Source organism: Quercus robur, chromosome 11 (assembly GCF_932294415.1).
Source record: "Quercus robur chromosome 11, dhQueRobu3.1, whole genome shotgun sequence".
Taxonomy (NCBI): domain Eukaryota; kingdom Viridiplantae; phylum Streptophyta; class Magnoliopsida; order Fagales; family Fagaceae; genus Quercus; species Quercus robur.
In genome coordinates this window covers 29,665,396-29,681,896 of record NC_065544.1, presented here as the reverse complement: position 1 = coordinate 29,681,896, position 16,501 = coordinate 29,665,396, and the positions used below count along the sequence as shown (strand labels likewise).

Sequence of the window (16,501 nt, the reverse complement as noted above, 5' to 3'; positions counted from 1 at the left end):
ACTACATTCAGCCCCAAAAAACGTGGTTAGCAAATAATAGAGTCAAATGTTTAAAGGACTTCCACTTGTTCAAACATGGTCAGCAAACTTTTGTGGGCAACTGTTTCTTCACTTGGGCCACATTCTTCACCTGGGCAAATAATCAAACGTTGATGTGCTGATTAAACAAGGCAGAGAGAGAGAGAGAGAGAGAGAGAGAGAGAGAGAGAGAGAGAGAGAGAGAGAGAGAGAGAGAGAGAGAGAGAGAGAGAGAGAGAGAGAGAGAGAGAGAGAGAGAGAGAGAGAGAACTTGGGACGTTGCTGCTATGCTGTGAGAAGAAAGTGATAAGGATGAGAAGAGGCAAACGTTAGGTCATGAATAAAGTGAAGGGTAGGTGAGAGGGTATTTGTGTAAAATGAATTTCTAAGAACTTTTCCCTCCTCATTTTCCTCCCAATTTGGGAGGATAAAAAAAGTGGGCCTAGGAGGGAAAACCTTCTCTCCTATTTTCTATCTCTCCCATTTTCCTTCCTCAACCAAACAGTGAAAGACAATATCTTCTACCCTATTTTCCTCTTCCTGTTTTCTATCCTCCCTGTTTTCACTCCAACCAAACACACCCGAAAAGAGATAAGGACAGAGCATCATTGCATTAATAGTTCGGATATTCATTATCTGTAGAAGTAAAGTAAGAGAGACATGATTTTTTTTCCTTGAGAGTTTATTAATGGAGGGATGAGGACCTAAAATGATTTTTATTTTTCTCGTCCTTATATTTTATTTTCCAAGGAAATTATTATTATTATTATATATTTCCTGGTTAATAAAGATTGTCATTCTAACATCCAATCTATTCTCTATGGTACTTAATCACCTAGTTGCAAGCAATGCATAATTAATCTAGTAAAAAAGAATGCTATACTTTTTTTTATTAGCAATTGTAATTGCCTCCTTAATTTTACATTTACTATATACATACATACATACATACATATATATATATATATATATATAAGTTTAGAATATTTAGCAGTATATTCTATTTTTAAAGTTAATCAATTCACCTAATCAATTTTTACAACTAATCAATAATCAATTCCTTAAACAAAATCCAAAAAGTCAATATTGAAACCCTAAACTCACCTACCACCTACACCATTTACTTCAGTCGTATACCACACTATGTATTGCCTCTAGTTATCCTTCTTACTTCTCACCTCTGGCTTTTAGCTTTCACCTTAGCAGCTTCCTCTCCCTCCCTCTTTCTTGTTTAATTGTCTTTTTCTTCCTTCAGCTTTTTGAAGCCTCTTTTTTTTTTTTTTTTTTTTTTTTTCCTCTTCAATAGTTCAATTCTTCACCTTCCATCAGCAACATGCTACCCTAGACAACCACAGAGCAAATTGTTTTTTTGTCTTGTATTATTTAATGTTTGTATCTATGTTTTTATTGAGTATGTTGTATCTCTTTTTTATTTGGGTCCCATATATTCTTGTAAATCTACAAAATGTTCTTTCTTTTGATCCATTTTATATATTAAACAAAAAAAGATGTGGTATTACATGTGGAAAGCTAGCTATACCTACAAACTCAAATCAAACCTATATATGAAGATGCAAACAAACACAAAACCACATGTAACACTGTTGTGCACTTGTAATACTCTTAGGGTCCGTTTGGATTGAGCTTATTTTTACTGAAACTGAAAACTGAAACTGAAAACACTGTAGCAAAATAATTTTTAAATGTGTAAATAATATCGTGGGACTCATTTTTAATGAAAAAGTTGATGAAAAGTGGAATTTGTGGGTCCGTGAACAGTGCACGAATGCACTGTTCAGAGTGGACTTGGTCAAATAGTGCGGCTGGGAGAAAAAAAAAAAAAAAAAAAAAAACTGGAAAACGCAGCCACAAATTCAGCAACTTTCAGTGCAATCCAAACGCACTCTTAGTGGTTCTTAAAGTTTGTAATACAGTAGTCACCAAGGTTAGTTATCCTAGTATGTAAGTGTATATACTTTGTAGTTTATCAAAAGTATATATACTCTATATTTAGTTACTAATTAATGTTAAGCACATAATTATCAGTCCATAGCAAATACTTCTGAAACTCTTTGTTCTCCCTTTTCTTTTCATTACATTCTTTTTTATTTGGTTCATTGTATATTTAGGTCAATATGTTATATATTACATATTCTTATAGTTCATTTTACACTCTGTCTTTGCCTAATTTTTTTTCTAGTAGGTGATGGAGGGTGGAACATCTAGTACCCACAATGACAAACCCGAGTCTCCAACCACAAGTAATACCAATGCACTTCCTCCTAATCATCCTAAAAAAAAAAAATCTGAAGTTTGGGATCACTTTTCGATGATGGGTGATTGTGATCCTAATCACCCTAGAGCATCATGTAATTAACATGGTAAAGATTATGGGTGTTGTGGGAAAAGGGATGAGACTAGTAATTTATGGAATCATCTTTATAATCAATGCCCCACATTTTTAAGGAAATTGTCTTAGGTAGGCAACATCCTTTCTCTATATTCCATTTGCTTAAACTTGATTAGATTGATTACATTATAAATGATAGCATGAATAATATAATAACAGTAACATTCATTTTATCTTATGTTGTGGATGATTGATTAGGTTGCTACTTGCTTTGGAGGAATTCAGCTTAATTCTTGGAGTGGTATCAGACTTAATGTTGATTGATTTGGTCTATTTTGTGAAGAACTTTTGTTAGACTTGTGTTTATTTTTAGTGAGTTTAATTTTGATTACATTGTGGCTTTTGTGACAATGCATACAATTTTGAAGTTTATTTGCTAGGTTGGCATGTTATTATTTTGAATCTTTGATGTGATTTTGGGAATGTTAAGACTTTCGGTTTATTGATTTAATTTTCCTTTTCTTTTTCCCCTTTTTTCTTTTTTTGAGTGGACAATGTTTGATAGAGATGATATATCTCTTTTTCATTGACCCTATGTTTTTACTGGAATTGAGATTATTCAATGAAATCTATCCTTAGATTTTTTTGTGCATTAGTTATACTTTGAGATTATTCAATAACAAATTATAATTTGTGATAATTTTTTTTTAAAGAATATTTTTAATGCTAACCCGCCAAATAGCTTGGGAGACTATAAGTTGTCATTACATGATGGAGCCGTAACCATAGAAGGCAGCAATCACAATAATACAATTTTTTTTTTTTTTTTTTAAGTAATGATTATTACTTACAGTGTCTACACAGAGAATAAATTTGTGTTTTAAAAATATTATTTTAATTAAAATTATATAATCATATTTTCAAAACAAGATTTTACAATTTTATAATTATAGTTGAAATTGAGTTTTTACAAATAATCAAGGTTTTAAAAACCAATACGGTGAAAGAGCTAATTACTGGTTTTTTGGTCGAACCCCGATGGTCGAATCAATGACGTCATAAATAATATAATTATTATTTATTTAAATTATATAAATAATTAATAATTTTTGAATATACTAAAACTAACTAACCAATAGTAATAAATATGTTTCCTTAAAAAAAATACAAGTATATAACATCTTTTTAAAGAATTTAACATAATAAGTAATAACATTACAAAGCAATCATCCTTAAGGACCTTAACATAATAAACTTTCAACAAAACCAAATAAATAAGTTCATTAGTCACTACATTTACATCCAAATGGAAAATAGCAAATAAATTCATTACATCCAAATAGCAAATAAGTTTTAAAGTTTCAAACAAACAACTACTAAGTTTTAAGGTTCATTTAATAACACAAAGCCTTATTTGTCTTGAAGAAAATTGAAATCAATATCATCATGTGAACCAAATGCTCCACCACTAGCATCATTATTATCATCCTCATCCTCATCTTCTTCAACTTGAATAGGATGATTTTTATCTCTAAATCCGGGAGGAGCATCAAGTTCATCACCAAATGATTCCAAATTGATGTCATCATCATCCTCAATCACTTCATTGTCCATATCTATACAATTTCCAAAACCAAAAAACAATAAATAAAATAACGATTCTAATAATCATTTCTCATAAATCGCAAATAGTCTAATTAAAATATGTAACTATGCAAAGAATGGTTATAAGCTAACCATCTTATTAACAAATAAATTCATCAACACAACAACAACAACTATTTTATCAACAAATAAATTCATCAACACAACATACATAAACAATAGTATAATACCCTGTAAACTATATTTCACAACAATAATGCTTTGTAAATCAAATCCACAACATACACAAAATCACAAATAAACTAAAATGCTATTGTAAACTAATAATTGATAGAAGTTACCACTTACCAGTGAAGTCACAAAACAGAGAACCTAAGATAAAGCCAAGAACATGAACGGAGAATCTGAGATGAAGCCAAAAAAAAAAAGATCAAATGAAAGATAGAGAATCAAGTAATCAAAATCAAAAGAAAAGAATCAATACCTAATGAAGCCGAGAAGCAGAGAGTGGAGCACAAAGGGTGTGACCGAGACCGAGACGTTGGGAGGGTGAGAAGGAAAAAAGAAAAAAAAAAAAAAAAAACCGTGAGGTAGATTCGAAGTCCAGACACTGTGAGGGTGAGAAGGAAAAAAAAAAATTTGAGTGGTTCATTGATTCGAAGACCGTGAGGTGTGAGCTTAAGTTGAGTAAGGTGAGAGAGGCGTACGTGAGTGAGGCAGTGAGTCTGAGATGAGGCGTGAGTGAGGCAGAGTGTGTTTAGGACTTTAGGCTTAGGGTTAGTGTTTAGGTTTTGCCCAAAATGACGTAGTTTTAGGCTGGAAAAAGTAAAAAAACCCTAATAGGTCATTAACTGATTCGGCCATGCCAGTTCCCCTTTTTTCAGTTAAACTATTTGGTTTTCTAATTTCTTCGTTTTTTAAGTTATTTTCGGTTTTTACTCATAATCGAATCAGATTGATAGCCAATTCCCAATTGAACCGGTTGGACTGATCGGTCTGGTCTAATTTTAAAACCATGCAAATAAAATATATGATTGTATATACTCCCTCCGTCCCACTTTTTTTGTCTTCTATTTCATTTTGAGATGTCCCAAAATATTATTCTGTTTCTAAAAATAAAAGCCATTAATTTACTAATATTCCTATTATACCTCTATTAATTTACTAATTCAATTTTTTGATAAATTTTTTTAAAGATAGTTTTGGAAACTTATACATTTTTAAAAGGTAGATAAGACAATAAATGATATTTCCTTAAAAAGTTTGACTTTTTAAACAAGACAAAAAAAGTGAAACGGAGGGAGTAGATAAATAAGTCAACAGTAATTAAAGATTATAGAGAAGTGTCCATGCTAAACCGTATGAACGGTATGATCCTATAATCTGTTTTCTTTTAAACAAAATTTCTCTTTGCACCAAAAAAAAAAAAGAAAAAAGAAAAAAGTAATTAAAGATATCTTTTGACATTTCAACGAGATGGAACATGTGGGTGGTCAATAAAATGGTCCCATATTGGATGTAGCGGGCGGCTATTGCCAACTTACGTGTAAGTTGTGACGAAAGGGTCAATTAAGGACAAAAGAGAAATATCAAAAGATTAAAGATGAAAGGAGACAGCTTTCAAAAAAAAAGATGAAAGGAGACAAGGACATAGCATCAATAGTTCGGATATTCCTTAACTGTTGAAGAAAAGTAAGGGATACATGATTTTTTTCCTTGAGAGTTTATTAATGGAGGGATGAGGACCTAAAATGGTTTTTATTTTCCAAGGAAATTCTAATATATATATATATATATATTGTATTATATTTCCTGGCTAATTAAGCCTGTCATTCTAAAATCTAGTCTATTCTCTATGGTGCTTATTCACCTGGTTGCAAGCAATGCATAATTGCCCTGGTAAAAAGAATGTTTTACATTTTTTTTTATTAACAATTGTAATTTTCACATAATTTAAAAAAAAAAAATATTGTAATCACCTAAAATCTTGTAGATGAATTGGTATTTTTTTTGTGTTTCTCACTGAAACAATCAAAGGTTCAAATTAATCTCTCCAATTCCATTAACCCTATTTTTCATACTTTATTTCTTAAGTTAAGAGCAATATAATTGGAAATGAACAAAAATACCAAAACTATGTGGTTTGAGACACTTAACGGCAACTCGTCAAACGGAAATAGATTAAATGACTAAATTAAAAATAAATGAAAGTTATATGACTAGTATAGTAAATAAACAAAAAGTTAAGTGATTTGATTTTATTTTGGACAAAATTAAGGAGTGCAAATGGTAATTTTGCCAGTATATTTGCCTATGTTTTTCAAACTAGTTTTTGACATTTAACTCCCTACCGGATAATATATCCTGCCAAATGATCCACTTTTGGGAGAAAACAAAAACCACAACTAAAGAAATTCATGTGGACAGCTAAGGAGAGAAAGATATTAACAACGTACGTATATATTGTTATTTATTAACTAATGATTACCATATTGTTTATACATTCATATCTAGATGGAAGTGCCAAGCCTCGTAATGCAGGCTTGTCACCAAGTGTGGGATTAAGAGTAGTTGGATTTTAGATTTGTCAAGGTGGAGCATTGACGCTGGCCTTTGAAGAGCAAGATTGAAGTAATGCCTCTGTCTGTCTCTGAAGAAGATGAAGCTATATTCATGATAGTCATGCCGGTGCGTTTAGAATGCCACTCGAGAGGATAAGAACGAAAAACAAAAAAAAAATTACAATTAAATAAATCCAATTACTAGTATTAATTCTCTTCAGTATGACAACACAAATAAGCTTGCTACAAGAAATGTATTCATTGGTCAAGCAGCGATAAACTTTTGTCTCATTTTTATTATTATACACGAGTGATTACATAGTTCACAAGATGGGAACAACTTGGATCATATCCACTTATTATTAACCAATATATATATATATATATCTCCTAAGCATTATATATGCCTAGAACTTCTTGAATAACTCTTAGATAGGGACGCTGATTGACATAGTTGCCTGGGGGGTCATAGTTGCAACTAATAATGGTGCCACCATTGTTGCATCGAACTTTAGCACACCCCAAACGCACTGAGCTGCTCCAAACAACCTGTGTATAGTGGCGGCACTCACCACCAACACATGAGTTAGAGTTGTAGTCATACTTGGGCTTCTCTCCTACCCACATGTTCACAGCGGCTGTGCCCGAAAGGTCACGGCTACCCCATGCTAGGTTCTCACCATAAGGTCCTCCTGAATGCACAAGTTTGCAGCTACCTTTAAGTTTCTCAACGTAGTTTCGGGCATAAGAAGCTACTTTTGCATCCCATCTCATGGGTCCAACACCAACCTGTGCACGAGCTGCGTTGTGAGCATTGAGGTAGTCTTGTGGTGAGTTTTGGGCAAGGGAGACATGGACCGTGGCCAAGCCAATGACACAAAAAATTGCTAGTGAAATCTTAAACATCATCATGTTTGGTTTCTTTTGATGATAAATGAACATTTATGAGGGGTTATATATAGTGATATAAAGGTAGAAGATGATATAAAGCTAGTCTAATGGTGGATTATTGAAGAGCATTAAAAAAATGGTAGTCGTCAGAAACACTCCCCTTGGACACAAATCTAATCGCCATCGCCATCGGGCAACTTTATTTTATTCCATCGCATAGCTTTAAGATAAGATTATTTTTTATTTTTTATTTTTTTGATGAATTAAGATAAGATTAATTAGTAGCAATTTGACTGACTTCCATTATTATTTTCTTATACCAACTTGGAACTTGTCTCACATAAATAAGGTACGTACGACAAATTATGTAAAGAATGCAACGACATTAGCTAACTTTTTTCTCAAACGACCCCCTTTTTTTTTTTTTTTTTTTTTTCATTATGAAAATAGTTTAAATTTTGTTAACCTTGCATATTTCTGATTTCCTTAAAATTTGGCAAATGAAAATGCATTCACATTAACAAAAATTTAAAACCAGCATAAGACAACAATAATGGTTCGATGAACACAGATTCACAAATAAAGCTGTCCAAAATCCGCTATCAATTTAAATGGGCTACAATCTCATGGCTAATTACCTTCTTGTGTCCAAATTTCAAGCAATTCTATTACTATCACTGATGATTTCTACCAATTACATGGGGATTGACTTCTTCTGCTCAAGGAAAAATTCTATGCTGTCTATTCTATATCACATGGTATCAAACAATTTTTATTTTTTTTTGCACCATGAGTTCATGTTTTCACTACACTATTTATAACACAATTTTCACTTTGTTTTAAATCTAAAACCTCAATATACTGCTACGTACCAAGCTATAGTTCGGACTTCGGATGACCACCTGAGTTCTATTTATATTTTTTCATTTTCATAGATGTTTCTTTTTTCTTGATATTTCCATTATTTTACAACACGTTATTAGTATGAAACTCTAGCCAAAATCAAAACATGAAGTTATCTTCATTCTACCTTCAAAATCAAAATTATTTATGTGATACTACAACTCACCGTAAGTTTCTCCAAATAAAAGTCTTTCAGATTTCGTTTTACCTCTTCTGCATTTTACACCGAAAGTATACACCTGTATTTAGCTGGACCGAAAGGGACAAAATCCAGTGGAAAAAAGTCACGCCACCCAAAAAAGAAACAATCAAATAATTTTTGGTAATTTTAATTACCTAGTTGCCTGGCAGCTGCAAAAGTAACTTCACCAATATGCTATTGACCAAGTCAATAATTTTTGAAGAAAGAAGCTATCACATATTGAAAAAAAATGCTCTAGCACTCCCTAAATTTTGGTGTAATTGCTATAACACCCATAAACTTTTAATTTAGCTAATTTAGTACCTGAACTATACACGTGCTAACTCATTACATCTGTTATTATACTATTAAAACTAACATTTGAACTCATGTGAAAGACACGTTCAACAAAAATTACCAAATTCCAACCCCAGGTGAACTGATTGAGAAGAGAGAAAATTAGAGTTCAGTTTTGAGAGAGGGCAGGGGAGATTGAACTAGATCCTTCTTTCATGGCTTGTTGGAGCTAGAGTTCATGTCTGGCTGTCAGTTGCACTATCTTGCCAAATCCTTTTATCAATTCTCCATTTTATTTTATTTTTTACAACAAGGTGAACATATTTATAATACCACGGTAAATTGTGATGAAGCCGAAAATTGACCTCGTCAGTTTGTTCCTCGTCAATGCCAATGGATGATCTTCGGTACCTGTTGTTAAGAAAAGAAAGCAATGGAGGTCTTCCCGACGTGGGGCCGATTGGAAATACTCCGATGCTTAAGTTAGCAAAATTCACTTAAAGGAAATCTGTTGTAAGTCCTTTACCTGAGTTCTTCTTTCCCATTTATATGCTTGCTATGGATGGGCGTAGTTATGTCCGTTAATGCTGCTTCTATACATTTTTCTCCTGAGAGTAACGTAGCATTGATTGACACTGATGATTCCCTTAATGGTGTAACAGATAGCCGTTGGACAATCATTGCACTGGTAACTGTTCCAGCACCATTACTAGTTCATAGCTGTCCTTTATGTCGATATTCGTCAGTTGCCCCCAAGGATGTCAATACCGTACCGATTTGGCCACCGGTACGATATATTTCTGATACTGGTCAATACCGATATACCGTTTCGGGTTTACCGCTATTTTATATATTTAATATATATCTACACACACACACACACACACATACACACACAAAATCTCTATTTACCATAAAACAATACCTCAAAAATTCATGTTTACCATAAAACATTACTTCAATTAAGAACAAATAATTCATAGTTTTAAATTTTAACATCAACTAAAAAAAAAAAAAAAAAAACACAATAGAGATTTTTTCCGATACGGCCGGTATGATGCTGGTACGACCAGATTTCGTCGGTATGGCTAGATTTCGCCGGTACGATGCCGGTATTTTTTCTGGTACGAAACAGGGGGGTCGAGCGTACCGGATTGCTGGCCGGTACGGTATATTCCGACCGTACCGGCCGGTACGATACGGAATCAATAACCTTGGTTGCCCCCCCATTCCATGGTCATCAAGATTTTGGATGATCTTTGGAATGTGAATGGTCCTGACGCTCCACTCTTTTGCAATTTCTGAAATTTTGCATCTCACTTTAAATGTGAAGCGACCGTTCTTCAAGGAAAGGACACGTGCTGGCTTCCTGTTCGTGGTGCATATGAGGCTTCCTAGATTTTGGCGTGCTTTTTGGGTTTTCCTTTTTATAGAAAACCGTTCCCCTTCCTCCTCCCTATTTGGTTTGGTTTTCAAAGCGCTAAGTGATCTTCATCTTCAAAAATTTCCTAGTAAGGTCTCTTCTCTTTACACTTTCATGGTTGGTTTTGATTTTCTTAGCCAAGAGTGCCCCTCGGTCTCTTTTTTCTTCGCTCGATTAGGGGTATTCTTCAGGTCGCCGTCCCCAAGTAAGTCTATTCGTGTCTCGTTGTTTGATGCTTAAGCCTATTCTATTCACTCTTTACCCCTTAATCCACCAGTCTTTGGTTAGGTATCACTTTGAAATGGACCTTGTTGAGTATAGGACAGATGATGTTAGGTCTAGTGAGTTGGAGACTAGGCTGTCTTCCAATGTTGAGTCTCTGAACCAAATGGTTGATACTGCAGTTTCCAAGTTGCCCTCATCCCCTTCCTCACGTCCTTTACACACCCTTTCCGAGTCTTGTTCCCTAAAAGAGAGTCATTTAAAGGGTTTTAGAAAAAGATTTCAGTTTCCCAAAAACACCTCCATTAGGTTGCCTCGCCTGGGTGAGAAAGCCTGCAACTTTACTCACGGGGAAGTCTGTTTCTATGAGGCTTACTTTTTGTGTGGCTTTCGATTTCCCGTTCATCCGTTTATCTTACATCTCCTAAACGAACACCAGATTGCCCCTGGTCAACTTGTCCCCAATGCTTGGAGGACGGTAATAAGTTGTATGGCTATTTGGGTGTTCGCTTGTGATGGAGAGATGATCACTGTAAACGTGTTTTTGTTTTTGTATTGTCTAAAGGCTTCTACCCATTATGGGTATTTTGAGCTCCTGCCCTAGGATAGGAAGTCCAGGATTGTGAGGGGTTTCCCCTCGTCCTTCCATGATTGGAAATTATGGTACTTTTTTATTTCTGGATTGGGTTGGGAAACCTTGTCTAATGAATTTTGGGGAGAAATCTCGAGATTGCAATGGAAATGGGAAGTTCCAGCGCTTGGTGCATATTTCTGTGATTCCCCTCTGCTCTTTTTTCGTGCCTTGATTACTTTTTTGATGACGTTCCTATTTTGATTCTTTGCAGATCTTGATCGTCCTGACCTCGAAGATCAATATCGCCACCGAGTTCATGTTGCCTTCGCTTATGCTCGTGAAATAGAGGATTTTGACAACCTAGTTGATCCTCGTCATTTATATGATTGTTGCTTAGGCCCCGAACCCTCAAAATACGTTTTGGAAAAAATCCGTCGAGAAGAAAAGAGTTAGTTCATCTATCCCTTGTTTCGGTTTTCTCAATTCCGTCAATGGTCTAACTAGGAGTAACTCTGTCTCTTTTCTCTTTTCCTTTATTATTATTATTATTTTATACAGAAATGGCCACCAGATATAGCAAGGATAAATATGCTTGCATCAAAAACTTGAAAAACAAGCATTTAGCCAATTTGGCTTTGGATTCGAAGAAGAGGAAGCTTAGTGACAAGAAGGCTGACCCTTCTACTCTCCCTCCTATCCATACTACACCTCCTTATCCAACCTCGTTGTTGGAAGTTACTGCTGCTACCCCTCCAGTGATCCATGGAAAAGGTAAATCCAAAGTGGGAATGAGTGTATGGGACGACCCTACCACAGCCTTCGGTAGTGCACACAATGTGATTACTAACGATGAACTGAAAGGTTTATCGTCCATTATGTCTCATAAGCTCATCAATCAGGACATCCATAAACTAGTGCAGGTAAATAACTTTGTTTTTTTGTATTTTGTCTATATGGATGTGCATAATTTCTTTTCTGATCTACTTGTTCCAATTAGGTCCTTAGGGAGTCATTGCGTATCACCACTGATTAACTGAATGTGGAGGAGAGAGTTGTAGTGGCCACGTCGAAAGTGGAATCCATAGAAGTTGAATGCTCCCATTTGAAGAAGGATTTGATTGCTGTTATGAATGAGAGGAATGAGGCAAACAAGAAAATAAAGGAGCTTACTCAAGCCCTACGTGTGGAGAAGGCTTTGGTCGTCCAAAAGGATGAAAAGATTTAGGTTGCTCTTCTGAAGACTGATGAAGAGAGAGATAAGGTCATCCAGGAGTTCAAGCAGTCAGAGGAATTTTTCAACCTTCAAGTCATGCAGTACTTTAAAGGGTTTGAGCTTCTACGCCGATGGACCATGAAGCACCATAGTCTGGCTGTAGATTTTTCTAGCTTGGATTTTGAAAAGATTGATACCGAGGTTCTTGAAGACGAGGCAAAGGAGCTAGGAGAAGCTGAGTCCAATGCAGTGGAAAAAGACAAAGCTGCTAAAGGAAAAGCTGCTGATGAATCTACTGCCTTTCCTTCATGAATTCTCTATCTTCTTCTTTCTTCTTATTTTGTAAACAATGGGTTCCCCCTTTTGTGTTTTGGGGGTCTTTTTCTTTTTAACAAACATTGGTTGCCTCCTGTTTTGAGGCCCCTTTTTTTTAAAAAAAAAAATGACGAGTTTCCCCTCAGTTCTAGGGCCGTCTAACAGACTGCTTATTACCTTGCTTGGATGACTATATGCTATAGCTTTACTTGCTGAATCTTTCGTCCTTGTGATCCCATTGGTGATGTTTTTGATGCCTTTCATAGATTGAGTATGATCCCATCACTTCCTAGTCTCTGGTTCTCGGTCCCGTTATTTGTGTTGACGGAGTGTTTGCCCTTGCGTTTTGGACTTCAGCATTTTTATTGTTTGTTTTGGACTTTTAATCTCGTCATTCATATTGACGGGATCCTTATCCTTATGACTTAAACTTAGTTTTTATCACCTCTATTGGATTTTAATCTCGTCATCAATGTTGATGAGATTCTTACCCTTGTGATTTAAACTTACAGTTTTTATCACTCATGTTGGACTTTAATCTCATCATTAATATTGACAAGACTTTTATCCTTGTGATTTAAACTTATAGTTTTCATCACTTATGTCGGATTTTAATCCCGTCATTCGTATTGACGAGATTTTTATCCCTATGATTTAAACTTATAGTTTTTATCACTTATGTCGGATTTTTTATCACTTATGTTGGATTTTAATTCCATCATTCATATTGACGAGATTTTATCCCTATGATTTAAACTTACAGTTTTTATCACTTATGTTGGATTTTAATCCCGTCATTCATATTGATGAGATTTTATCCCTGTGATTTAAACTTACAGTTTTTATCACTTATGTTGGATTTTAATCCCGTCATTCGTATTGACGAGATTTTATCCTGATTTAGTTTAAAGGAGTTTTTCCACCATGGAATGTTTGTTGTTTCAATCATTTGAAAAGAAATGGCTCTGCAGACGCTTGGCCTGTTTTATTCGTCCTTGCTTATAAAAAAGGGATTACGAGGATATAAACCTATGAAAACACAAAAAGTGCTAAAGATAAAGTACTGAATGGGAAATGAAACAAATGCATAATGGAAATTGATGTCTTGCTTATCTATGAATTGTTGTTTACTGTGAAAGTGTTTTAGGGTTTGATAAGTCAACCCTAACACATAAAATATTATTTATATATAAAGTACATGATATTTCTGTTTTACCCCTATTATTCATAACACTTCCCCTTAAGCTGGAGAGTATATATCATACAATCCTAACTTGTTACATAATATACCCAAACGAGTCTTACATAAAGCTTTAGTAAACATATCAGTAATCTGGACTCTTGTAGAAACATATGGAGTAGCAATTACACCATCTTCTACTTTCTCCCGAGTAATACGACAATCTACTTCAATATTCTTGGTTCGCTCATGGAACACAGGAATGGAGGCAATGTAAATTGCTACTTGATTATCATAATGCATAGTCATAGGAAGCTTCACAACAAATCTTAATTCCTCAAGTAAATGTTTAATCCACATAAGCTCACATGATGTGTGTGCCATGGCTCTATACTCAACCTTTGCACTAGACCTAGCAACAACAGTTTGTTTCTTACTTCTCCAAGTAATTAGATTTCCTCCCAGAAAAGTGCAATACCCAGTGGTGGATTTTCTATCTGACGGTGATCCAGCCCAATCAACATCAATGTAGGCTTCTACCCATAGGTGACCATTAGCTTTATACAAAAGACCATGGCCTGGATATGCTTTAAGATACCTCACAATTCGAATAACTGCCTCCCAATGTGGAAGGCGAGGATCTTTCATAAACTAGCTCAAAACACTAACTGCAAATGATATATCTGGGCGAATAATTATGAGATAATTTAGTTTACCAACCAAACATCGATAACAGCTCCCCCTGATCTTCATACAATTGACATCAGGATCCATAGGAGTCTCCACTGGTTTAGATCCTAACAAGCCAATTTCTTCCAAAATATTTAACACATACTTCCTCTGTGATAAACTGATGCCTTCTTTAGATCGTGCTACCTCAATACCTAAGAAATAACGAAGTTTGCCCAGATCCTTAGTTCGAAAGGAGTTTTGAAGGTATCTTTTCAAATCATCAATACCCTGCTTGTCATCTCCAGTTATTATAATATCATCAACATATACTATCAACAAAATCTTTCCTCTATCAGAGGTATGAGAAAACACAGAGTGATCAGAATGGCAACATCGCAATCCAAACTTTAACACTACTTCACTGAATTTACCAAACCAAGCTCTGGGAGATTGTTTAAGACCATTGATGGCCTTATGCAACCTACACACTTTTCCAGACTCCTGAGCAACAAACCCAGGTGGTTGCTCCATATATACCTCTTCCTTCAAATCGCCATTCAAGAAGGCATTTTTAACATCTAAAATTTGTGATTTTACTGGATTCAAACTTTTAGGCAATCCAAAGAGGAAACGAGCAACATGCATAGAATCTCATTGTTTCTTCATAATTTTAACATCAGAGGAGATAGGTTGATAAATATTGAGTTCTTCACATACACCCTTAAATTTGTTATAATAGTCTTCTAAAGACATATCACTCAAACTCAAGGATAAATAATTTTGATGAAGATCATAAATCTGCTTCAAATTGTTAACACCAGAGTAAAGTTCCTTGGCTTGTTCCCAAACAAGTTTAGCAGTTGGTAAGAAAACCAAACTACAACTGATCTTAGACTCCATGCTATTCCACAAACAACTCCTAATTTGTGCATCTTTGGCTCTCCAATCAGCAAATTTAGGGTCTGTAGGTACAGGAGGTTCCTTAATCACGTAATCAAACTTCTTTCTACTAAGAAGAAAGACTTCAATTGCATGTGCCCATTGAGCATAATTACTACCATTTAGACGAATGGAGGTAATTGATAACATATCAGGAGATAAGAAATAATTAGGGGGCTAAGAACTGTTTTTGGACTCCATAATAGCAATCTGAAGAACAAATTAACACTAAAGAAATAAGCTGGATTGAATTAAAACAAACTCCAACTAGCAACCAATGTACTTCAACCAACCAGCCACGTCAACAATAACTCATCTATCAACAAATCAACACCAAAAAAAAAAAAAAAAAAACAATGCCCAATCCACCACTAAACATAAACCTAAGGCTACCTGAACAGATACGTAGAGAATGTATTGAATAAGAGAAGAAAATCAAACCATGGTTGAAACCCTCAATTGAAAAACTCCAGTGGTGATGCTAGGGTGTAGAAGCGGCAGCGAGAGGACCAATGAGTAAGCTAGGATGGTCGCTAGAGGAGGACGAGTAAAACCCTGCCTCTCTCGTGATCAGGCGATGTCGATCTAATGTCACGAGACTGGAAAGGGGGTCACCGACGCTAGACAACTCCTTCAGCCACTAAATTGAGATCGTTGGAGTCTCTATTAGGGTCGTCGAAGCTAGCAAGTAAGGATATGGTTGCCGACGACAAAAATATCGATGGGTGGTGGTCGGAGGGTTAACGGCAGGACAGCTTGATGGCTCTGATACCAAGTTGTTTATTGTGAAAGTGTTTTAGGGTTTGATAAGTCAACCCTAACACATAAAATATTATATTTATATATAAAGTACATGATATTAATATCTTGCCCCTATTACTTATAACATGAATAAATAAACGAGATGTTCCAAACTCTGAAACTTATTAGAGCTAAGGCTTTGCTCCTTTACTAATAATATTTCTTAAGATGCTTCGCATTCCATGGACTAGGTAAAAGCTTGCCCTTTGTGTCTTCTAGGTAGTAGCTTCCCCTCCTTAAATGACGGATGACCTTGTATGGACCTTCCCAGTTGGGGCCTAGTTTCCCTTCATTCGAATCTTTGGTGGCTTGTGAGACCTTCTGCAGAACCATATCTCCAAGATTGAAGCACTTCA

The 16,501-nt window shown here is 35.1% G+C and overlaps 1 protein-coding gene across 1 annotated transcript in view; it reads right to left on the bottom strand.

Annotated features, from left to right (window-relative positions):
* Positions 1-6,718: 6,718 nt before the first annotated feature.
* Positions 6,719-16,501, bottom strand: part of LOC126705611 (pathogenesis-related protein 1-like) — a 45,309-nt gene continuing 35,526 nt past the window's right edge. Inside the window, exon 2 of the mRNA XM_050404703.1 lies at positions 6,719-7,353. Coding sequence (XP_050260660.1) covers positions 6,925-7,353 — 429 coding nt within the window. The 3' untranslated portion in view covers positions 6,719-6,924. The remainder of the gene's footprint in view (positions 7,354-16,501) is intronic.